This window comes from Athalia rosae, chromosome 4, assembly GCF_917208135.1.
Source record: "Athalia rosae chromosome 4, iyAthRosa1.1, whole genome shotgun sequence".
Classification (NCBI taxonomy): Eukaryota; Metazoa; Arthropoda; class Insecta; order Hymenoptera; family Athaliidae; genus Athalia; species Athalia rosae.
The window spans coordinates 10460133-10481969 of NC_064029.1; the positions used below are offsets into that span (position 1 = coordinate 10460133).

Consider the following 21837-nt stretch of genomic DNA (forward strand, 5'->3'; position numbering starts at 1 on the left):
GCTAAAGATTAGTACAGACGGTGCAGTTAAGTCAACGCTGCAATATTCTTCGTTAACATTTAGCGGTGGAAATTCAAATCTACCGGAAGTTTGTCTGGTTTGAATAGGGCAGAACCAATCATATGCCTCAGAAGTAACACTTCAAAACCTACTGCGTTTTGCTGTGGAAGCGTGCTAGCCACTGACTGCGAGCAGAATGTTATTGGTTACGTTTTAACGCGTGTTAGAATTTTCAGTCTTTCGAAAGTAAACTTAGAAACAGAAACGCAATAATGACAGTCAATAAACAAAAAAACAACGGTTTTAAAGGTATTCTTAATATACTATACATCTTAGACGATCATCCTAACGTTTCAGGTGACTGCTATAATGTTCTGTATCTTATCAATTTACAGTAATTTGGATACGATATGAGGACCAGGGCTTAGATCGGCATCAGATATTTGTTAAGGAACACTCTCTGCGGAGACAACAAGCTGAGTATCCTAAAGGACGTACGCTGTTCATATTGAATATCCCACCTTATGTCGTAGCTGAAAGTCTCCAAAGGGCTTTTTCAACATCTTGTGGCAAAGTTCAATCAGTTAGTTTTGCGCTGCGATCTGATCAATCTCTGAATGGATTTAAAGTTTGTTATGTTGTCTTTGACCAAGAGGCTGGATTGGATAAGGCGTTGTTATTGCGTGAAAATTATGTCTTGACCTTACATTCTCCTGAAACTTCTATTAATGGTATTTCAAGTAAGTAACAATTATTCTCTTCATACTAAGACTCAAGGAGTGCAAATTGAATTTTTTTCATCCCAATGTTCAGAATGGTCCAAAGAATACAACAACTCTGTCTGCAATGAAAAAGAGACTCAGAACGAAATAGAAGAATACATGCACAAATATGATCAGGGCATAACTGACCGACTGATGCAAGAGAATACCAAAGGAGAAAATGAGGGAGATGGATGGGTGACGGTGTCTGGGCAGAAAAAAAGAGGACAGCGAGCGATTATACGAACTGAATCAGCGATTGGCAAAATCCGACAAAAACAGGCTGCCAGTAACAAAAAAAAGGAACTACTTCATTTTTACACCTTTCAGATCCGAGAGTCGAAGAAACAAAGTAAGTTCGGCCTCTAACTACCAGGAATTGTTATCTGGATAAAAATCCTGTATGCAGACAATAGACGCATCCCATATCATTGTTACAGATTTGGCAGAGCTGCGTAAAAAATTTGAGCAAGACAAGGATAAGTTACAGCTACTTAAGACTAAGCGAACATTCAAACCATTTTAACTATTAATCGAACAATCAGCAAAAATGTAAATTATCTAGAAATATATTTTATATGAATTTCATCAATACTGCTGTTTGAATTACACCCACTGTATCATGAATCTCGGTTTAAATCAAATGCTGCACAACGTAAGAAAATATTTGCTTGTATCGTACAGAACGTTTCGTTTACAAACTGTACAACAATATGATAGTATTAATTCATATTCAATCTCTGCTTGACGATTATGTTGCCTTAGCTGTATTTGTTTGCAAAGTCCATTCGATGAGAAAGTGTTGGTACGATAACGGTTGTAGTAATGCCAGTAACTCTTCTGAAATTAAAAATGCTCATGGGTAAAGCATACTCTCAGTTGATTTGTCTGGAAATTCACTCCAGTTCGAACACAGTGATGAGTAAATACAGATTAGCTCCGTACGTTTGTTTCCATAGATACAATTAGCAGACATTGCAGCACTCACAGCTTGTGCCAGTCTCTCTAGAGCTAGATCGCGTGAGGGAGTCTGTAGCTGTATCTGTGGGAAGTTTGATAGTACCCTAGTAGTAGCAGCCAAGTGTTGCGCAGAAATCGCATGCTTGTTGCTACCACTATTTTTGAGTCTCAGCACAGAGTCCATGAGTAGCTGTTGGATCTTTGAGTAAAACTTTTGTTGGCTTTCCTCTTCATCGGTACACATGGACTCATTCCGTAATGGGCTTAGCACACACCACCTAACATCACACAAACAGATTACGACATTTATAATTGTTAACAGAATTTAATGATATTGGAAAAAAAATGGTCTTACCTAAAAAGACCGGCGATAGGGGTGATTGGAGTCATTGGAATTCCCCCGGTAGGCAACGCAGGGTTATCCACGAGAGAAGTGAGTAACAGACTAGGATTTTCATTTATCCAATCACCGATTAGTTTTAACAACTCCGTTGGTGGATTCCTATCTTTGTAAACTTCTCCAACAGCGGTAAGAAGGTTTGCTGTGAAGTGAGCTGCTAGCACAGGTAATTGCTTCAATTTATCAATACTACTGGGTGTCAGGACAAAGTAATCCTGTAAAATGTGACGAGCCAATCCAACGCTCTGTGTAGAAGTAGAACCTAGCTGCTGCATCCATATACCAGTTGCGTTCAAGACTGGCTTATTTTGGGTTGCGATTGCCAATGATACCAAATATCCCAATATTGTATGTCTGGAACTCTCAGCAGGGAATAATGATAAAAATACAGCATTACGAACTGGAGGGCTACCACCAGAACTTTGGAAAAAATCGCTTAAGACTTCGACAAGTTGTAACTCCTGTATTGCTGCTGGTATCATACGTTTCTTACGCCTTTCAATTTCCCCAAAGACAAATTCTGAAATCATGTCCATTTGGAGATCCATTTGTTTACCAGGCTTTGCACACAGCATCTCTGAAGAGAAAGTAAATTGACCATCAGGATTGAATGATTCTACTTTAGCCCTGATTGATCCATTAGCCATGATTTGATTGATTCATTTTGAACTCTGAACCCCTTGAAATACCAACCGATTCTGCATAGAGCTTCTCGTGCGCAGAATGGAAAATCTAGCTTTCTTAAAGCCTGGATCAATTCAATACCAGACATTTACAATATTTATCACAAACTCTTTCGTAAAAAGCGATTGACACAAATGTTGTGTTGTTGAGGTCTTATCAATTTTACCGAAGTATACAGAACAGTGACCGTAGTAGTGGACGAAGTCGGAGCTAACTCCGAATCGAGCTTCTAACGAATAGTATTTCTAACGAATTTTCGTCGTGTATATGTGTGTATATTTGACAGAGTAGGAAAGTCAACAAATAAAAGGAAAGCACTGAAAGATTTCATCCCTTGAATGGATACAGGTTCTGCAGGCTTCTTAGTCTGTCTGTCAAATCTATCTATTCTTAACGGTTAAGTGACGTAATGCACTAGTGAGACGCCGAGAGAACAATTTAGACACTAAGGTTTACCAACTGATGATAATGGTACTGAATCTTGTATACATTGTATACATACATATAAATTTATATCAATGTATACCAAGATAAACCGTAAAATTGATTGATACAGTTTGGATGTAGGTCTGAATTCGTTGGTTTGGATATGAGTTATCGGCATAGATATATTGCTAGCAGATATAAGCCGGAGATGTGAAACTAACTTCGGCTAATGTAAATATTAACGGAGTTATTCTCAAGGATGAAAAACACATGAAATAGTTTTTAACACTTCCCGCTCATTGGCTCTGAGCCCTAAGCTCTCGAATTTGCCAGATGCGTCAAGAGCTCCTGGAATCTTCGGAGTTCGAACGTGCCACCGGTCGCTGGACGTTTCCAGAATGGGTTTCCTTTCCAAATGGCTACATCCGCATACGACACGCACCTCTAAGTACGTACGTCATACGTCGGCGTTGAGTGCGAACGCGATGATCTGTAACCAAATGCACATCGATATGCAATCTAAGCGCATTCGCAATCAGATAAAACGCTTGGCCAGTGATATACATAGTATGTATGTATAATACGTTTGGCGCTTTGGGCGATGAATCGCTTCGGGCATGCGCACTGCCGGCCGATGCAACGACGCCGGGCGTCGAATTTACCAGATGCGCCCGGAGCACCCGAAAACCCGAGAATCGTCTTTGATCGTGCGTGCGTAAACCTTCGATTATATTGCGCACCGGGTGAAAAGCGGTCTACCTATTCGCAATCGACGCCATAATGTAATTACGGGTGCATGTAGCCATCTGAAAACGAAACCCGTTCCGCAAACGTCGGGCGGCAGGTAGAAGGTTCGAGCAGGTTCGAGCTCCGAAGCACCCCGAAGATTCCGGGCGCTCCGGACGCATCTGGTAAAATCGACGCTCGACGTCGTCGCATCGGCCGGCAGTGCGCCTGCTCCGAGCGGAGCCATTGCTGGAAAGTTCGCGCGGCGTCGAGAGATCCGAGCGGGAATATAAATAGGTGCGAGCGCGCGGATCACGTCAGTATTCAAACGAAAGCCAAGCGAAACACAAGTACGAGAAGCAAAATTGAACGAGATTCGAGAGACGATCTCTAACATTGCAAAGCGAACAAACGAGTTGGAAAGTTCAAGGACAGACGTAAATCAGCGTAGAACGAGTGAAATAATAAGATCACATTGTGAAATAAGCAGCGACAGAATAATAGAAATGCCCGCAATTGGAATCGATTTGGGAACAACCTACTCCTGCGTCGGGGTCTGGCAGCAGGGAAAGGTCGAAATCATAGCCAACGACCAAGGGAACAGAACGACCCCCAGCTACGTCGCGTTCACGGACACCGAGCGACTGATCGGAGATGCTGCCAAGAACCAGGTGGCGATGAACCCCTCGAACACGGTGTTCGACGCCAAGCGACTCATCGGGCGGCGATTCGACGACCCCAAAGTCCAGGCCGACGCCAAGCACTGGCCTTTCCGGGTCGTCGACGAAGCCGGCAAACCGAAGATCCAAGTGGAATTCCGCGGCGAGACGAAACGTTTCAACCCGGAGGAGATCAGCTCCATGGTGCTGACGAAGATGAAGGAGACGGCGGAGGCCTACCTGGGACAAAAGGTCAGAGACGCGGTGGTCACGGTACCCGCCTATTTCAACGACTCGCAGAGGCAGGCGACGAAGGACGCCGGCGCCATCGCCGGGCTCAACGTCCTCAGGATCATCAACGAACCGACCGCCGCCGCCCTCGCCTACGGCCTCGACAAAAATCTCAAAGGCGAGCGCAACGTCCTGATCTTCGATCTCGGCGGCGGCACCTTCGACGTGTCGATTCTGTCGATCGACGAGGGTTCGCTCTTCGAGGTCAGGGCGACCGCCGGCGACACCCACCTCGGTGGCGAAGACTTCGACTCACGGCTCGTCGACCACTTCGCCGCGGAGTTTGAGCGCAAGTACAGGAAGAATCTCAGAAAGAATCCGCGCGCCGTTCGCCGGCTGCGCACCGCCGCGGAAAGAGCCAAGCGAACGCTTTCCTCCAGTACCGAGGCGAGCGTAGAGATCGACGCCCTCTTCGAGGGAATCGACTTTTACACAAAAGTGTCGAGAGCCCGATTCGAGGAACTTTGCGCCGACCTCTTCCGAGGAACACTCGCTCCGGTCGAGAAGGCGTTAGCCGACGCGAAGATGGACAAGGGGGCGATCCACGACATCGTCCTCGTCGGGGGTTCGACGCGTATCCCCAAGATCCAGAGCCTGCTGCAGAACTTCTTCTGCGGCAAGCAGCTCAATCTATCCATAAACCCCGACGAGGCGGTGGCCTACGGAGCCGCGGTGCAAGCGGCCATCCTGAGCGGCGAGGGCGACACCTGCTCGAAACTACAGGACGTACTGCTCGTCGACGTCGCGCCGCTCTCCCTCGGCATCGAGACCGCCGGCGGGGTAATGACCAACATAATCGAGCGCAACGCCCGCATCCCCTGCAAACAGACGCAAACGTTCACCACCTACGCCGACAATCAACCCGGCGTCTCCGTCCAGGTCTTCGAGGGCGAACGAGCGATGACCAAGGACAACAACCTCCTGGGACGATTCGAACTGAGCGGCATCGCCCCCGCGCCACGCGGCCTCCCTAAGATCGAGGTCACCTTCGACCTGGACGCCAACGGGATTCTCCACGTGACCGCCAAGGACACGGCCAGCGGACGCAGCAGCGACGTGCGCATCACCAACGACAAGGGTCGCCTCTCCCGCGAAGAGATCGACCGCATGCTGGCGGAGGCCGACCGGTACAGAGAGCAGGACCGGGAGCAACGGGAACGGGTCGCCGCGAGGAACGAACTCGAGGGCTACGTCTTCACCGTGAAACAGGCGTTGCAAGAGCACGCCGAGCGACTCCCGCAGGAGGACAGGGAGGCGGTCGCCACCATCTGCGAGGAGACCGTCCGTTGGCTGGACAACAACTCTCTCGCCGAAAAGGACGAGTACCGAGACAAATTGGAGGCGCTCCAGAAGCGGTGCTCCGCGGTGATGGCCAAACTTCACCAAGGAGCTGGCAACGCCGCACCCGGGGCTCAGGACTGCGGAGCCCAGTTCAGGCAGGCGGGAGGAAACCACTCCGGACCCACCGTCGAAGAGGTCGACTAAAGTCGAGCCGCGCTATACCCGTACCCGAAGTATTGATGATTTGTTCCTACCGATGACATCGCCGTCACCGGTGATTGTACATAAATAAATGTAAAAATAGTGCAGCGCATTTATTGTAAACAGCTTAGACCTAAGATTAATTTATTAACTGACGGATGACTGATGCCGAATGTATGCGTGTGAGACGTTTCCATGGTACGTGAATAAACGAACAAAATGTATACTTTTTATAATCGCGCGTTTTTATTCCATCAAGTCAACCTTTTTTCTCCCCCTTATTATCAGTTTGCCACGCTCAATGCGTCGTTCATTCTCTTGATGTCGTGCATCGCGCGAATGTCATCGTGGCTTTGTTCAAATACTCCCGCGAACAGAGTTGTTGTGAAATAAAATTTCATCGTCGAGATACTACCTAATCGTGCAGTCGATGACCCGGTCATAGACTCAAGTCCGTTCCATCGTCAAAAATTCAGCTCGCGACCCATTTCAAATTTACAATCCTGCGCGGAAATTCGAACACGAGAGCAGCGATACCTGGCGTTGACTGAAGATTAGTTACCAATCATCATTCAACGCTCGTGTTGTTCAGCTCTATCGTTGCTTACACCCCCATTGCCTACCCATAGTTTTTGAGTAATTTCCAAAAACTGATGTACCTGTTTTTTGGAAATTTGATTGTTTATAACTTGTAATTTTTTATGTGTGTCTCACAGTTTTGCACGTTTTTCTAGATGTCATTAAAAATCCAATGAGCTCTTGCATATATTTTAATCTGCAGTAGCAAGAATTTTCACGTCATTGGATTTGCAAACTAGACATAGCAGCGCGTGCAAGGATCTCATTTTTCGGCCATCTACATTACATCTACAGTCCCACACAGGTTGAGCTCACCCACACTGCGGAAGCTACTCGTGTGTGTGGGATCCGCGTATCCAAGCCTTCAAGATACCTAGTAGCGCGCCTTGGTGGCTGGATACGAAACCGTTTTTTCCCTGCCGTCTCAGGTTGGTCAAGCCCCTCGCCCTAGCTTCACTTCTATACCCATATCTACACTCAACGCACCTATTGCAACGAATTCGTAGCAATGAATTTCGTTGATTCGTAGATAGTGAATTCGTAGCCTATTGTTAACGTAACCTATCTACTTTATCAGTGTTTGTCGTTCTCCAGTAGTTGAAACCCGTAGGAATAAAAGCTGGTGAAGTGCCGACTCTGATGAACCACCGAATTACATCTGTATAAATATGCAGGACCCTAAATTAATTCCTATGTTGATTAGTAATTAAAGATTACTATAGCGCGTATGTGGATGATCCCTACAATAGTTTAAGTAGTAGAATTCACGTAGCTTGAGTTCAATTGGGTCAGCATGGAGCCGAGGTTAAGCGGTAAGTTTATTATGTTTGTTATTTACCAAAAGAAATCGCGCCCTAGATAAAGGATATAGTTAAATCCATAAGCAATGTTTAGTTGTCTTTTCAACGATCAACTTGTAAAATCCACTAACTTGTCATACCTAATAAGAACGCATCTGTCCGATTCAAAACTTTGTATCAAAATGATTTATATTTTATAGACTCAAGCGACAGTGAAAATGACCCTCCCCGTGTTGGCTTTGGGGGGCAATCCAAGATCAATGTTATCATTGAACCAGAGGAAAGTCTAGATGGTGATGGACAAAAATCATCTAGCTCAGATACAGAGCCAAAAACAACGATGAATGATCTCAGTCACCAATTGATAAATGAAACACATTCTAAGTTAGGACGAAAGCGGGGCCATAAAAGTACAGATTCAGAAGAAAGTTCTGCACTTCCTATCAAAAGAAGTCGTAATGAAGATGTGGCACACAGCAGCAGTACAGCTGATGTCAAAGTCCATAGAATGATGGCTAATATGGGTTATAAGTCAGGAACTGGGTTAGGTAAAAAAAGCCAAGGTCGTTTAGAACCAGTAGAAATGTCAACCCAGCGCGGTCGCAGGGGTCTGGGCCTGCATATACCAGGTTTAGATGCTGCGAGTCAGCAATGGGATCCAACTCTAGAAGAAATAAAAGTCCAAGAGGATATGGACTGGTTAAGAAATACGCACTCTTCAGCACCAACTATAGACGAATTACAGAACTGGCTGGAATTTGGGCCCAAAAAGTCTGTAATTGATGATGAGCTTTCATTCTGTAATGAAGATATTCTGCGAGGTGTTTTGAGTGCAAAGTCTGTATTCGATAGACTTGATGGACATGAGTTACGACGTGCTCGTACACGTTCAAATCCATTTGAGACAATTCGAGGAGCATTTTTCCTAAATCGAGCAGCTGTTAAGATGGCTAACATAGATAAAGCTTGTGATTTCAAGTTCACCGAACCGCAGAATTTACATCCAAATGAGTTATTATATTTTGCAGACGTTTGTGCAGGACCTGGAGGATTCAGCGAGTATGTTTTATCGAAAAAACAGTGGCATGCTAAAGGATTTGGTTTCACACTGAAGGGGGAGAATGATTTCAAATTAGATGAATTCTATGCAGGGCCGTGTGAAACTTTTCATCCATACTATGGACCAAAACAAAATGGAGATGTCTATGATCTTGAAAATCAGACAGGGTTTCGCAATTTGATAATGAAAGAAACTGGAGAAAAAGGGGTACATTTTATGATGGCTGATGGTGGTTTTTCAGTTGAAGGTCAAGAAAACATCCAAGAGATATTGTCCAAACAATTATATTTATGCCAGTGTCTAGTAGCTCTTATGATTGTGAGGGAGGGCGGCCACTTTGTAGTGAAACTATTTGATCTCTTCACCCATTTCAGTGTTGGTCTTGTTTATTTAATGTATCGCTGCTTTGATCGGATTTGTATATTCAAACCCAATTCTTCTCGCCCTGCAAATTCTGAGAGATACCTAATATGCCTGCATAAGAAACCGAATGTGTCACATGTAACAGAATATTTAGCAAAGATAAATAAGAAACTTCTTCACCCAGGGCAAAACAATGTCGATGTAGTTCAAATCGTATCTCCAAGCGAATTAGAGAGTGATAAAAATTTCAAGACTTACATAAACGAGTCGAATGACATATTGGGTAGAAAGCAAATTATAGGGCTCATTAAAATAGCTGCCTTTTGTAACAATCCTACTCTCACGGAACCAACTCAAGCAGACATGAGGAGGGCGTGCCTGGCTCATTGGGGTTTGCCGATCAAAAGTCGAACGGCGCCCAACGTTGGTAACCCTCAAGCACGCTTGCAGAGCCTATTTACAAGTTCTTCTCTGAGCTTCCTCTCGGCGTCCCACAATGAACTTTCAGAAAAAAATGTCGCCACTTTAGTTGCTTCTCCATTGGACTGGTTTTGCATGCCTAGTGCATCAGGCAGAGAATCTGATAAACAACTGGCTATGCTTTACCTGGGTCTTGGAAGATCTAATGTGTTTCGATTGGAGAAAGGCACCTGGATACGTGAAACGAACCTTACATTAGAACTTCCCGCAAATACCCTTGTGTTTGCGGAAAAAGTCAGTGAGCTGCGGGGGGAATGGCGCTCACAGCTCAAAACTTTTGCTCTTCATATTTTTGACGCTCATTTCCTTGGTGGTGTCAATGTCAGTCACATGCATTTGACCGAGAGGTAAAATAATTGGCAACACAATCCTTAAACCCCAATTTGGTGTGAACTTAATCTCTATTTCGTTACAGAATGGCAAATATAACAAAATTCTGTAATGCTCTGAGGAAACCACAAGATCCGACACATCAGCAACAGTACGCACGAGTGCGTGCTAAAAATCTGTATAGACTACAAGCAGGCTTGGAAAACGATTTATATCCACGCCTGAAAACTCGATCCATGAAGAGAGGTGGTTCTCCAGCTATGACCTATGAACCAAAACCGGACTCTAACTTAAACGATAGAAGTAGCGATGAGCCCTATTATTTCGTGATGAACAGTATCCTCTTTTTAAAAGCAACAAAATACCCGTGGTCCAGAAATCTGAGTCGTTCAACAAATCACCACTATTACTTTAATTGTAAAACGAACGAAAAAAAATATGAAGTAGACAGGCCAGCTAATGCTGTTGCTAAATTTGATGACAGTTTTACAAAACGAATCGTTTGGTTTTGGCCACCTTCTCGTGACCTGACTCGAGATGATCTTGCAAATAGGGTTAGAGCCAAGCCCTAATTCTTCTGAAATGTTGACAAAAAAACCTGCATATCAAAGGTTATTGCAAATTATTGTGATGAAGACTATCAATTAATTGACCATACCAACGTTTGATTCATAATAGTAAACTTACTTATTTTGAAGAATGAGTAGGGCCGATACTCAATGCTGATAATTAGTGCAGATAAGTACCAAAGCTCCTCATTTACCATGAAAGTATATCGTCAATTTCTGTATCTTACCAATTTCTGTCTTCTATTGTGCCATTCTTAAAAAGAATCTCATCTTCAATTTTCGTCAAATAAAGCTGCCTTGATTGAAAGACAGTTCTGTTCAAGATGTTTCCAAAGGACTTGCTACATAAATTTGAAAGATGAAAATTATCAGTACCATTATCATTTTCAATATCGTTATTATTGTTATCCAAATGTTGATCATTTTCTCTAAAATGAAAGAAAAATATTTATTTTTGTCAAAGATGTAAATTACAAAACTTTTCCGTAATCATGCCTCGTGTACTTATACAATTTCATTTAGCGTTCATAATCTGAAGAAATTGACCTATAGATTTTTAACTCAGATTTTATAAAGTAAAAATTTTTATGTACAATCTTTCTCTCTTCAAAGAAACAGTATCCACGTAACAACGTTCAATGATGATACGGCGATTAAGAAATGATCAAGTCTTTTATTGTAACATTGTAGTACCATCTTCGACTTGGCCAGAATTCAGCTGCAATTGGTATAATTTATTTTTGGTGAGTAAATAAAAATGACTATTTGATGCGACTGCTCCTAAAACAAGATTAGCTTGTGCTTCGCAGCCCAAGTCAATAATACGCTGGTGACCAATTCGAGAATTTCCAATTGGTTTTTCGTATAAGAAAATGTGCCTTGCATGTTCCACTATTGCCACGTACAAACCATCTGCAACAAGAGTAGTCTTATTCAAATATGTACATCTTTTCTATCCTCAGTCCGAATCATCATAAACAAACTGGTTATAGCAAATTTTTTCATTACTGAGCTCGCACTTACTGGGAGAAGATATGCAAAACTTTTTGTTCGTCTTGCTTGCCTCGACGTATCCAAAACCAGGAAATGTGGAGATGTGCTTCAAATTCCATTCATCACCATCATTTTCACTAGCAATCCAAAGACAACCGTCGTGATCGTGTCTCAAGCACAGAATCTGTCCAGATTTTACTTTTCGAGTAAACATTAAATGGTTGTTTGCACCTAGAATTGCAAGATGAGTGGTCTTGTGTGAACTTAGATGGATTCTTTGTAGGTGATTTTCTCTCTCTTGGATATCACATTCCTCAAGCTGCTCCGAGTTGAATCCTAAAATTGGATGGCCAGTCTCAATATCTGGCTGAGATGTACATAGATGTGCTAATCTGAAATTGAGAATAAAGATGAATTGTGGGAATATGAGAGAAATTCATTAGAATAATGTAGAAAAAACAGTATACCTGCTATGCACTTCAGATGCTAATGCCTCATTTGGCAAGCATTCGCCACCGGTATCACCCTTGATTAATTCATGCCACATTAACCCAGCATCGCTTTTAAATAGTTCAATTTTCAGTGTATCTTTTTCATGTGACCATGTTGTTAAATCCGGATCCAACCTGTGTCCGCTTTCGCCAGTTATTAATAGGAGATCTTGACATCTGATATGGATATTATTAGGCTTAACACAGACTTTAATTTGATTCTTATCGACTCCGTCAAGAATTTTCACCCAAACAGTTAGAGTGTCTTCATCCTGAGACCAGCAGTATTTTGGTATATTAATTTCTTGACTGTTATCTACTGGTAAATCATTACATATTGGATTTGAAGAATCAAAGACAAATGTGGCAGAGTCTTGGCTCATTAAGTGTAAATACATCCCATTCGACTCTAAATTAGCATATTCAACAGCTCCCTTTACTCTCAGAACTCTTTTGCTAGCAAGTTTTACATCTGATAATAGTTGATCTGAGTCTGTGGAAGAATATGAATACAAAACGATTTCCGAGTACTTTTTACCATTATCCTCAATTATGAAGCACATTGCGACATTAATTAAAGATTGATTTTTCACGCAGACCGAATTCAAAATAATACCAGGTTCAATATCGTTGAATATGGATGATCGTAATATTTGTGAACCTTGTTTTAATATTATTTCCAAATTGCAATGGCCATTTGAAGCAACAATTATGTTCTGAGAGGCAAAACTCAGAGAAGGGTTATATACTGGGCTAACAGACTCCAGTGATGCTTTTGTAAGGGCATATATAAATTCTAGAGTACCGCTCCCATCTAGGTACCATAATTCGTAATCCTTGTTAATGAAGTAACATTTTTTGTCAAATGGATTTTTAAACAAATGATTGTGGTATGCAAAAGACCTTGTTTCAAGCCAAGAATCTTGAGAAGCAGAAGGTTCGACTCGAAGCACCTCTGAAAAACCAGACAGCGTGATTCATTCTCTACTAATTACAGATAGCATGTGCTATTTATCAGCAACTACTTTTCAGATTCATATTATGTTGAATATGTAAGATTGCAATGATAATTAAGAATCATCTTGTAAGTGAAATTGGTGCATAAATGCTCAAACTGCATAGCTTATGCTGTACATTATTTGTTTACCTTTCTCCAACCTTTTCTCTAAAATAAGAACTGGGTCGTCGACGAATTGGTATTTCTCGAAATCGGGGTCCAACAGACCCTTATCAGGACGCAGTTCGATGATATGAGGCATTAAACTCATTATTTTACTGTAGAATATTCACGATGTTCGTCAATCACAGTTTGGATGACATCTCAACATCGGTTGACACCGGAGAGATGTTCAACCATGATTCAACTGTTGTTGTACGCATGACGCCTGTACTATAGAGATCCTAACCTGGAGCCAAACCTCCCACATGTTTGACGGTTTGTTATAGGTTTGTAGTTTGTAGAATCTCCATGGCACGTGCGGACAGTTGTTAAATTTTCAATCTAGGTAAATATAGCTCATGCAGAAATATCATACAGGATTACAAATATATTCATTCAGCGTGAAGTCCAAATAGATTAATATTACGGGACGAGATACATATTCAGTAAATAAAGAAGTAGAGAAGTTTGTCTAAGGTTAGGCGTATTTATAAGAATGCTCATGCTCAACCTCTCCCGGAATCTCGTCTCAATTGTGCACTGGGGTATTTCAGGTCCTTGCAGAATAGTTCTGAATTTTTGTGAAGACCGTTTTTCAGTGGACAGCCTTACACTGTGTATGCTAAATACTTTTTGATATTTAGAACAGAAAAATCATGGACAAGGTTGATGAACCGATGGCTGAAGATGAAATACGGGAGGAAGATGAAGATGATGAAGATGACGAAGAAGACATGGAAGATGAGGAAAGTGATGAAAAAGAGGAACAGGGTAAAATTTACTTACCAGGTCAACCGCTAGAGAAAGGAGAAGAATTGGTCGCAGATCGTTCAGCTTATAGACTGTTGCACCAAGCACAAACAGGAGCTCCATGTCTGAGCTTTGATATCATCAGAGATGATGCTGGAAATTCACGTGAAGCATATCCCATGTCAATGTATATTCTCGCTGGTACGCAAGCTGCAAGAACCCATATGAATAACTTACTTGTGATGAAAATGTCCAACTTACATGCCACAACTCGAAGCAGTGAAGACTCCGATGCTGAAGACTCTGATTCTGACGACGAGGATGATGAAGCTCGAGCACCTGTTATGACAGTGGCTTCAATAAAACATCAAGGCTGTGTGAATAGAGTTAGGTAAAAAGTTTTGTGGAGCAGAAAACAAATCAAATAGGGTCACAGATAAAGAACAAAATGTATCTAGGGTCAAATCATCTTATGAAAATCTGATATTATTCTGATTGTTGACAGAATCATTTCTGTATTATTGTTTCAATAGGTGTACGCATGTTGGGAACAAGGTTTTGGCTGCAAGTTGGAGCGAATTGGGACGAGTTTCTCTTTGGGATTTAAATGAACAATTAAGAGCCATCGATGACCCACTGTTACTGAGTAATTATCGCAAACGAACCGAACAAGGGGATAATGGAGCAAAGCCAATATTCACCTTCAAGGGTCATCTCCAGGAGGGATATGGTTTGGATTGGTGCCCTACCGAAGAAGGATCTCTTGCTTCAGGAGATTTTAAAGGCAATATTCACATTTGGCACTTAAGCGGTAGCAGTGGAGGACAAGACTGGTATGTGGATCAAAGGCCTTATAACTCTCATGCACCGCACAGTGTTGAAGACTTGCAATGGTCCCCAAATGAAAGACATGTCTTGGCATCCTGCTCCGTCGATAAAAGGTTTGATACACAATTTGCTGGAAATTAATTCAGTGTTCTATCTGATTTTTATCAATACAAATTTTAACATAGCACTTCTTTTAGTATTAAGATTTGGGATACTAGAGCAAGTCCTCAAGCGGCATGCATGTTAACAGCAACAGAAGCACATGGGGCTGACGTAAATGTTATCTCTTGGAATCGAAAAGAATCACGTTTTCTTGTTTCTGGTGGTGATGATGGAATTTTACATATCTGGGATCTGCGGCAATTCCGTCCTACTGGTACCAAACCAGTTGCAACGTTTAAACAGCATACATCACCAATAACCAGTGTTGAATGGAACCCTGACGAAGCGACTGTTTTTGCATCTGCTGGTGCTGATGATCAAATCGCACAGTGGGATCTTTCAGTGGAAGCTGATAACATGGAGGAAACAGACATTCAGTTGGCAGGATTACCACCTCAGTTACTGTTCATCCATCAAGGGCAGACAGATGTAAAAGAATTACATTGGCATCCGCAATGCCCAGGAATTCTTATATCTACTGCTCATTCTGGATTCAATGTATTTCGTACAATCAGCGTATGAAATGCATTTTATTGAAATAAATTACCATAAAAAACTAAATGTCTATAAACTTTATGATGTACTGGAAGGAGAAAAGAATACAGTTGCACAGAGAACCGTATTTGGTACACATTACATAGATACAGAGTATTTTGACCCATCTGAAAAGTACTCGAATTTATGGGGAACTTGAGTTATTGGGTTCAAGAATCATTTGTAAAATATCATCAAATACTAACGATCTATGATTTATTGGTCTATGCAAGTGGCAGAGTTATTCAACCCATGTGAGTCATATCTACTTTCAAAGAACAACTGCTGGTTGGTCTCTACAAATCTGAACGGATTTTGAAACCAGGTCCAGGTGGTGGGCTAGTTAAAGATGAAAGATCACCCGCTGGCTCAGCAGCGAAACGGTCTGATACCTGAGGGCCTGGTGGTGGTTTTTCTTGACCATTCTTTAGCGCATTTATTATTTTCTCTGTAGTTTCCGCAGTGAGATCTTCCTGTTGATGAATAAATTACAGAACATCTAAGTATATCCATAAAAAATGCAATTGAGATTCATGAAATTATGCAACTGATACAATTGATTGAAACTAATTTTTTTTCTTTCATATAACAGATTGCTCAACTTCGTAAGTTCAAGGGGCAAAATCACTTTAATAATAATTTTGGTAGATCTGTGAAAAAATATCGAATAACGCATTTCCATCACTGCTCTTGAGAATGTTATTAATCAAACCACATTTTTCTTTCATACATACGTAATAGTCGTCATTTATTTGAAGCATAGGGGCATTGGCACAGGCGCCTAAACATTCAACTTCGATGACAGTGAAAAGTTTATCAGCGGAAGTATGGCCAGCTTTGCAATTTGTTACTTTTTCAACAGCTTGGAGCACCTCGTCAGATCCTCGCAGCCAACAAGGTGTGCATGTACAGACCTGGACATGGTATTTTCCTATTGGTTGACGATTGAACATGGTATAGAATGTGGCAACTTCATAGACACGCATATTTGGGAGTTTGAGAATCTCTGCAACTTTATGCATTGCTGAGATGGGCAGCCAACCGTGCTGGCGTTGAGCCAAATCCAACAATGGCATCATAGCTCCACGTTTGTGACCCTCGGGATATATCGCCAGGATTGCTTCAACTCGTTTTTTATTTGCCTCATCAAACTCAAATGGAGTATTAGGATTATTTTCATTAGAGTCTCTGTGCTGTGAACGTAATAATAACCCTCCTTACAGGATTTGGTAGGAAATATCACCAGCCAGTCAAATTGCTGATTAGTAATGCTCGAAACTTACAACAAACAAGTGATCCGATAAGCGGCTTGCGGAGGATTGCACTCCTCTGACATTTTTCAAAGCCTTCAGAAAAAAAAAAAATGTCAGGAAATTCTTCGTGTATGCACAGAATTCGAGGTTATATATGAGAGTTACATAAGAAATGTTCAATAAATTAGATCACACAATGGAAGTAATAGCCTCACCATAAGGCTGCGAGCCTTCTGTAGCGTCGCCAGCATGGTTTCTAATTACGTACTACTTTTGACGTTTACGTGCTGTATAATAAAGTTTAGGACCTATCAAAATACTTGTCGAGCGAGTATGCCCACCGTGGACATTGAAACCGTACAACAGCCCAAACCTCTAGAGACGACTGATGTGACTCATGTACGGTGAGAGGTCTCACCACTCACACATACGCTCAGAAATATGTCCAGCATTTTACAAGTGAACTACCTTCTTGTTTCCACTTGCTCTCTGATTTAAGTAAGCGTCAGCTGCTCCAATCCAATTTTATTCAGTGATAAAACCGTTGAGTGAAGACTGGTATCAGTCTTCACTCAACGGGTATAACGTATGTTCAAAAGAAAAATCATCACTGCACGAGTTTCCATTTGTTAGTGAGAGTTTGTTGCTCGTCATAAGAGTCATTGTGTGTTCCTATGTCACGTTCCTGCTCAGTGTTTTTACCTCTCGCCGTTCGAAAACAGATATCATACTTTGGTGAACGCTAGTAGTATTGAAAATGGCAACCGCGAAGCGCCAGTTCGATAATAGATCGTCTAATTGTTTACGAAAATATAAGATATTTTTTGTCTTTGGCATCACTATATTATGCGTCCAAGTTTACCTAGCTTACACGTTTTTTGCATTCGAGAACGAAAGCCGTGGGGTCATGAAATCATCATCAAACGAAGTAGGTATTCCAAGAGTGTTAATTTTTCTCAATTTACCTGAATCGATTAATTTTCATTCTCACTCGAACCAAGGCTTATAATCTTAATCGTGTATTCCTTCGAAGGCTATATTGTCTGTTCCTGACAAATTGGACACCAACACAATGAAAGGAAGCCGACGCAATCGGACTACCAGAGTGAAGTTAGATGTAAAATTACTGAATTTTACACCCACTTGTGAAATAAGTGGCAGAGAAGCTGTGAGCGCAATCACACGAGCTCAAACTCAGTCATGCAAGCAGCACATTGCCAATGTAACTTGTCTCAGTCAACAGGGTACTCTGTATCCCAAGAGTTTGAAATCGTCCTGTCAACACTCGCCGGGTTTTGTTCACAAACCCAAGAATTTAGGCTGCTTTAAAGATGACAAAACCCTCAAGGTTTTGACAGGTTATTACGCCATTTACAAAAGTGAAAATTCACCCGAATACTGTGCTAGTATGTGCCTACAATCAGGCTATGTTTATTCTGGCGTAGAATACTCGTTAGTATCCAGTTTAAATTTTGATCTGCTATCATCCTCTTTATTTAGTACATTTTACTTATCAACACAATTATTGTAGACTGAACCAGAATTTTTGTATTACAGAATCGAGTGCTTTTGTGGTATGGAGGAACCACCTCAAGTGCGGCGTTTACCCGACTCAAGTTGTAACATGAAGTGTCCTGGAAATCCGAAGTCGTCTTGTGGGGGCTATTTGACCATTAATGTCTTCTGGAACGGGATACAAAGTACCGTTGGTTCTCAGTATTTCAATCGATGTCTTTTTTAGTTGCTCTATCAATTTTTAGTCTACATGGTACTCTATTGATATACGCAATTCGAATAATATTATACCTACTATGAGGTAGTCCATTTTTTGCCAATTTTTCATCAAATTTACAGAGTGCTATGAAATCATATGACATTTAATATTTTTGTATCTAATGGGCTATTTAACTGATGTGCTGTCGAGCCTCTACTTTACGATGCAACCCACGATTATTTTGGAAACTTATCCACAGTTTATGAGGCACTTTTTTCAAGATTTTGTTCTTGCCCTATAGAGCACCTAATTTCAAGAGGTTTCTATCGTTAATATGGTTTATTGGCAAACTTGATCCCAATTATTTTATAGAATTTAGGGCACAAGAAGCAAAGAATACCAGTTCGAAGGCATCTAAAGAAAAGCCTGCTCGGGTAGCATATTTATTGACTGTTAATGGGAGAGCTAGTCGTCAAGTGAAGCGTCTGATCAGTGTACTCTATCATCCATCACACTTCTTCTACATTCACGTCGATGCGGTAACTAAGAATATAATTGAGTGCTGGATACCGATGTAAACAATCGTGGGATACTTCATACCTTCCAGGCCACTTGGGCTATCTGGATCGCCGTGAGGCCAGGTCAGCATTTCAATCAAACTGTGCATCGAGAGCTTTAGATTAGTCTAGTCTAAACTATCAATTCTGCTCAAACAGTGACGTCCCTGAGCATTCCTAACAAATATTCTCAGAGTCCATAGCATAAGCCGAGAATCATGCCATGGTTTTTCACCTTTGGTATCCAGCACTTTTCTTGTACTATAAAAAACATTTCGATCCAAAAAAGTACCTAAAAAATTCAGCTAATCTTACTTTCTTTCGATTCTTTGAATTTGTTAAAAATATAAAATTGCTCAATAGTGCTTTTGGATTACATCTTATATTTACATCAATGAAATTTGTAATTATATGTGTTTTATTACAGAGACAAGATTACATATTCCGAGAAATGCTGGAAGTCGAGCGAAAATGTAAAAACAAGAACATAAGAGTAGCTAGGGGCGAGGGCCTGCGTCACGCGAGTATTTGGGGTGGCGCAAGCCTTTTAACAACCCTTTTAACTTCCGCCAACGAGATGTTGTCTCAAGATCACAACTGGGATTTTCTCGTCAATTTATCAGAGTCGGATTTCCCTGTCAAAAGCGATACGAGACTTACCGAATTTCTCTCGCTGAATAAAGGCATGAATTTCGTCAAGTCTCATGGTAGAGAAGTACAACGTTTTGTCACAAAACAAGGATTGGACAAGAGTTTCGTCGAGTGTGAAGCACGAATGTGGCGCATAGGAGACCGCAAGCTACCAACAGGTATCCTATATGATACTCACTGATATTATTATTGTTACCACCTGAATCTATATCCTTACTAATCAATCAACCAACGTATAGCGCTTGTCGGTGGGGTATTGCTGCATGGGTTCTGTACCAATAACTTTTAACAATGCTAACAGGTCAAAAGATCCCAAAGCTAAGCAGACATATATTCCTCACGACCGATCTAGCCCGTTACTGACAGAGTACGCTATATTTCTACTATTCAAAGACTAGTCTTTATTTTTCATATCACAGGTATTCAAATTGACGGAGGAAGCGATTGGGTGGCCCTGAGTCGAGATTTTGTTGAATATGCCGCTGATCCGAAACCAGATCCCCTGATTTCAGGATTGCTGAGAGTGTTCCAACATACACTCTTACCTGCAGAATCGTTTTTCCATACAGCTTTGAGAAATTCACGATTTTGTGATACTTATATCGACAACAATCTTCATGTCACAAACTGGAAACGAAAGTTGGGATGTAAATGTCAATATAGAGCTGTCGTCGATTGGTGCGGTTGTAGCCCTAATGATTTCAAATCAGAAGATTTTGGAAGAATACGTAATACCGCCGATCGTAATTTGTTCTTTGCTAGAAAATTTGAACCGACTATTGACCAGAGAATTATAGATCGTACCGAAGAATGGATATATCCCTCAAAAGTGAACGCCAGTCAGAAATTGAAGGGCTATGACACATACTGGCAGAGCTTATATCATTATGCGGATGTGAGCCCACTGGCTGATGACACACTGTTGACAATATCGAATTCCTTAGCTCGCCTTACCTATAAAAATTTAAACATTGACCCTGATATCTTTAATCATATAAAGTTGCTGGAAACTACCGCATATTTTCGATCGAATAGTTTTTTAGGGATATTGATTCGATGCAATGCAAATACCAAAGATTTAGAAAATTTAGAATCCTCAACATTTCAGAATGAATTTCCAGAGCAAGTGGAATCTCTAATATCCCTGAAACGTAATATCACAATTACCAAATCCTGGCAAAATCGAATACGTAGCCTTATCGTCAATACAGAGTATGATCAAAAGGAACAGACATTCAGAAATTTGCTTGGAGGAATCAGTCCGATATCATCACCTATCCTAGCATATGAACTAACAGTAGGTTCTATTATCATGCGAAATCTATCAGTCTTATGGGTTGATCCCCATGGGCAATTGGCAGATGTTAATCAATTACAAGTGGATGAAGTTGTCTTGGTATGTGACCTACAATTTTTGGTCTTTCTCTTATGGAACAAACTGTGGGATAGATTTTCCTAATTATTCATGTGTTTTCAGTTTGGTCACGTAAAGCCACAAATTGTGGAACCATTAGTCATTGGTACTTGGCATGTGATCATTATGGCAGAGTCAGACTTGGTGGCTAAACTTAATTTTCTTATCACACCATTGGCATATTGGAGGAATCAAAAGATCACATCGAGGAAGGCTCGAGAAATACACAACGGTCCTATGATACCTTACAAAGTAACGCACAACACCAATCACCGGTGGACCAACTATCTAAGCTCCTCTACCGCTACTAATGTCAACTCAGGTTACACAGAGCAGAGAATAGGCCCAGAACTGGACCGCTGGATCGATGCTCTGGTATCTGAATATTATGGAATTAAGAATACATGCTGGACAATGCAAATGTCAAAAATCCGTGGAAAACTTGAAAAATGTGGGGAGACTTCTTGGAGTTCGCTAAGTCCCGATTATAAATCAGATGTATGTAACTTATGTTAGGAAATCAACCGATTATGTGCCATTGCCCATTCCCATTTAAATCTTGATTAAATATTTGTATGATCATCTCGTAGATATTTTTATAATGACCGTGACTGTAAATACATCGTTGTATTTGTATTTATAAAAATATATACTATGTGCCACTTTTAACATCGTCCAACGTTTCCCTTCTATCTATCGCAGTTGGTCGTTAATGAAAAAGTTGGATAGCGACGGTGCGATATATCGAATGCGAGTTCATA

The 21837-nt window shown here is 41.4% G+C and overlaps 8 protein-coding genes across 11 annotated transcripts; 5 read left to right on the plus strand and 3 right to left on the minus strand.

Moving 5' to 3' along the window:
- The first annotated feature begins 136 nt into the window (after positions 1-136).
- Positions 137-1353, plus strand: LOC105692715 (ribosomal RNA-processing protein 7 homolog A). The gene is made up of 4 exons (XM_012412107.3): positions 137-309; positions 396-740; positions 814-1113; positions 1202-1353. The coding sequence occupies exons 1-4, from the start codon at positions 273-275 to the stop codon at positions 1285-1287; spliced, it is 768 nt and encodes a 255-aa protein (XP_012267530.2). The 5' UTR covers positions 137-272; the 3' UTR covers positions 1288-1353.
- LOC105692613 (integrator complex subunit 15) lies at positions 1315-3508 on the minus strand. Of its 2 annotated transcripts, none has more exons than XM_012411929.3 (4): positions 2815-3508; positions 2077-2698; positions 1750-1999; positions 1315-1601 (listed from the first exon to the last, which is right to left on the minus strand). In XM_012411929.3, exons 1-4 carry the CDS (start codon positions 2891-2893, stop codon positions 1401-1403), a joined length of 1152 nt encoding a protein of 383 aa, XP_012267352.2. In that variant the 5' UTR covers positions 2894-3508; the 3' UTR covers positions 1315-1400. The 2 variants fall into 2 exon arrangements, with proteins under 2 accessions (XP_012267352.2, XP_012267361.1); XM_012411938.3 differs by having other exon boundaries at positions 1707-1999.
- Positions 3509-4221: 713 nt separating this feature from the next.
- Positions 4222-6625, plus strand: LOC105692540 (heat shock protein 70 A1-like). Its single transcript, XM_020856379.3, has one exon. The coding sequence runs from the start codon at positions 4464-4466 to the stop codon at positions 6390-6392; it is 1929 nt and encodes a 642-aa protein (XP_020712038.2). The 5' UTR covers positions 4222-4463; the 3' UTR covers positions 6393-6625.
- Positions 6626-6974: 349 nt separating this feature from the next.
- LOC105693021 (cap-specific mRNA (nucleoside-2'-O-)-methyltransferase 1) lies at positions 6975-11062 on the plus strand. The gene is made up of 4 exons (XM_048653797.1): positions 6975-7396; positions 7563-7780; positions 7969-10018; positions 10087-11062. The coding sequence occupies exons 2-4, from the start codon at positions 7762-7764 to the stop codon at positions 10571-10573; spliced, it is 2556 nt and encodes an 851-aa protein (XP_048509754.1). The 5' UTR covers positions 6975-7396; positions 7563-7761; the 3' UTR covers positions 10574-11062.
- LOC105693022 (nudC domain-containing protein 1) lies at positions 10998-13478 on the minus strand. Its single transcript, XM_012412662.3, has 4 exons — positions 13202-13478; positions 12031-13009; positions 11594-11955; positions 10998-11482 (listed from the first exon to the last, which is right to left on the minus strand). Exons 1-4 carry the CDS (start codon positions 13320-13322, stop codon positions 11244-11246), a joined length of 1701 nt encoding a protein of 566 aa, XP_012268085.2. The 5' UTR covers positions 13323-13478; the 3' UTR covers positions 10998-11243.
- Positions 13427-15514, plus strand: LOC105693023 (glutamate-rich WD repeat-containing protein 1). Of its 2 annotated transcripts, XM_012412665.3 has the most exons (4): positions 13427-13559; positions 13858-14354; positions 14497-14904; positions 14989-15514. In XM_012412665.3, the coding sequence occupies exons 2-4, from the start codon at positions 13870-13872 to the stop codon at positions 15473-15475; spliced, it is 1380 nt and encodes a 459-aa protein (XP_012268088.2). In that variant the 5' UTR covers positions 13427-13559; positions 13858-13869; the 3' UTR covers positions 15476-15514. The 2 variants fall into 2 exon arrangements, with proteins under 2 accessions (XP_012268088.2, XP_048509763.1); XM_048653806.1 differs by lacking the exon at positions 13427-13559 and having other exon boundaries at positions 13840-14354.
- Positions 15515-15686: 172 nt separating this feature from the next.
- Positions 15687-17134, minus strand: LOC105693024 (NADH dehydrogenase [ubiquinone] flavoprotein 2, mitochondrial). The gene is made up of 4 exons (XM_012412667.3): positions 16956-17134; positions 16771-16833; positions 16222-16680; positions 15687-15960 (listed from the first exon to the last, which is right to left on the minus strand). Exons 1-4 carry the CDS (start codon positions 16989-16991, stop codon positions 15784-15786), a joined length of 735 nt encoding a protein of 244 aa, XP_012268090.2. The 5' UTR covers positions 16992-17134; the 3' UTR covers positions 15687-15783.
- Positions 17135-17230: 96 nt separating this feature from the next.
- Positions 17231-21745, plus strand: LOC105693052 (xylosyltransferase oxt). Of its 2 annotated transcripts, XM_048653796.1 has the most exons (8): positions 17231-17368; positions 17463-17668; positions 17774-18192; positions 18298-18440; positions 18827-18993; positions 19439-19820; positions 20082-21058; positions 21140-21745. In XM_048653796.1, the coding sequence occupies exons 2-8, from the start codon at positions 17498-17500 to the stop codon at positions 21590-21592; spliced, it is 2712 nt and encodes a 903-aa protein (XP_048509753.1). In that variant the 5' UTR covers positions 17231-17368; positions 17463-17497; the 3' UTR covers positions 21593-21745. The 2 variants fall into 2 exon arrangements, with proteins under 2 accessions (XP_048509753.1, XP_012268134.2); XM_012412711.3 differs by having other exon boundaries at positions 17245-17668.
- The last annotated feature ends 92 nt before the right edge of the window (positions 21746-21837 follow it).

What these genes read in the sequence shown, in the direction of transcription:
- LOC105692715 (XM_012412107.3), top strand. Translation starts at nt 273, where the DNA reads ATGACAGTCAATAAACAAAAAAACAACGGTTTTAAAG. An exon ending in AAAAAACAACGGTTTTAAAG is followed by an intron (nt 310 to 395) that starts GTATTCTTAATA and finishes ATCAATTTACAG; the next exon opens with TAATTTGGATACGATATGAG. An exon ending in CCGAGAGTCGAAGAAACAAA is followed by an intron (nt 1,114 to 1,201) that starts GTAAGTTCGGCC and finishes TCATTGTTACAG; the next exon opens with ATTTGGCAGAGCTGCGTAAA.
- LOC105692540 (XM_020856379.3), top strand. Translation starts at nt 4,464, where the DNA reads ATGCCCGCAATTGGAATCGATTTGGGAACAACCTACTCCTGCGTCGGG.
- LOC105693023 (XM_012412665.3), top strand. Translation starts at nt 13,870, where the DNA reads ATGGACAAGGTTGATGAACCGATGGCTGAAGATGAAATACGGGAGGAA. An exon ending in GGCTGTGTGAATAGAGTTAG is followed by an intron (nt 14,355 to 14,496) that starts GTAAAAAGTTTT and finishes TTGTTTCAATAG; the next exon opens with GTGTACGCATGTTGGGAACA. An exon ending in TCCTGCTCCGTCGATAAAAG is followed by an intron (nt 14,905 to 14,988) that starts GTTTGATACACA and finishes CACTTCTTTTAG; the next exon opens with TATTAAGATTTGGGATACTA.
- LOC105692613 (XM_012411929.3), bottom strand. Translation starts at nt 2,893, where the DNA reads ATGTCTGGTATTGAATTGATCCAGGCTTTAAGAAAGCTAGATTTTCCA. An exon ending in AGAAGCTCTATGCAGAATCG is followed by an intron (nt 2,699 to 2,814) that starts GTTGGTATTTCA and finishes CTTTCTCTTCAG; the next exon opens with AGATGCTGTGTGCAAAGCCT. An exon ending in CCTATCGCCGGTCTTTTTAG is followed by an intron (nt 2,000 to 2,076) that starts GTAAGACCATTT and finishes GTGTGATGTTAG; the next exon opens with GTGGTGTGTGCTAAGCCCAT.
- LOC105693024 (XM_012412667.3), bottom strand. Translation starts at nt 16,991, where the DNA reads ATGCTGGCGACGCTACAGAAGGCTCGCAGCCTTATG. An exon ending in TATCGGATCACTTGTTTGTT is followed by an intron (nt 16,681 to 16,770) that starts GTAAGTTTCGAG and finishes TTACGTTCACAG; the next exon opens with CACAGAGACTCTAATGAAAA. An exon ending in AAATAAATGACGACTATTAC is followed by an intron (nt 15,961 to 16,221) that starts GTATGTATGAAA and finishes ATTCATCAACAG; the next exon opens with GAAGATCTCACTGCGGAAAC.
- LOC105693052 (XM_048653796.1), top strand. Translation starts at nt 17,498, where the DNA reads ATGGCAACCGCGAAGCGCCAGTTCGATAATAGATCGTCTAATTGTTTA. An exon ending in TCTACATTCACGTCGATGCG is followed by an intron (nt 18,994 to 19,438) that starts GTAACTAAGAAT and finishes GTTTTATTACAG; the next exon opens with AGACAAGATTACATATTCCG. An exon ending in AAGTGGATGAAGTTGTCTTG is followed by an intron (nt 21,059 to 21,139) that starts GTATGTGACCTA and finishes ATGTGTTTTCAG; the next exon opens with TTTGGTCACGTAAAGCCACA.
- LOC105693022 (XM_012412662.3), bottom strand. Translation starts at nt 13,322, where the DNA reads ATGAGTTTAATGCCTCATATCATCGAACTGCGTCCTGATAAGGGTCTG. An exon ending in AGAGAAAAGGTTGGAGAAAG is followed by an intron (nt 13,010 to 13,201) that starts GTAAACAAATAA and finishes CTGGTTTTTCAG; the next exon opens with AGGTGCTTCGAGTCGAACCT. An exon ending in GCATCTGAAGTGCATAGCAG is followed by an intron (nt 11,956 to 12,030) that starts GTATACTGTTTT and finishes TCTCAATTTCAG; the next exon opens with ATTAGCACATCTATGTACAT.
- LOC105693021 (XM_048653797.1), top strand. An exon ending in CACATGCATTTGACCGAGAG is followed by an intron (nt 10,019 to 10,086) that starts GTAAAATAATTG and finishes ATTTCGTTACAG; the next exon opens with AATGGCAAATATAACAAAAT.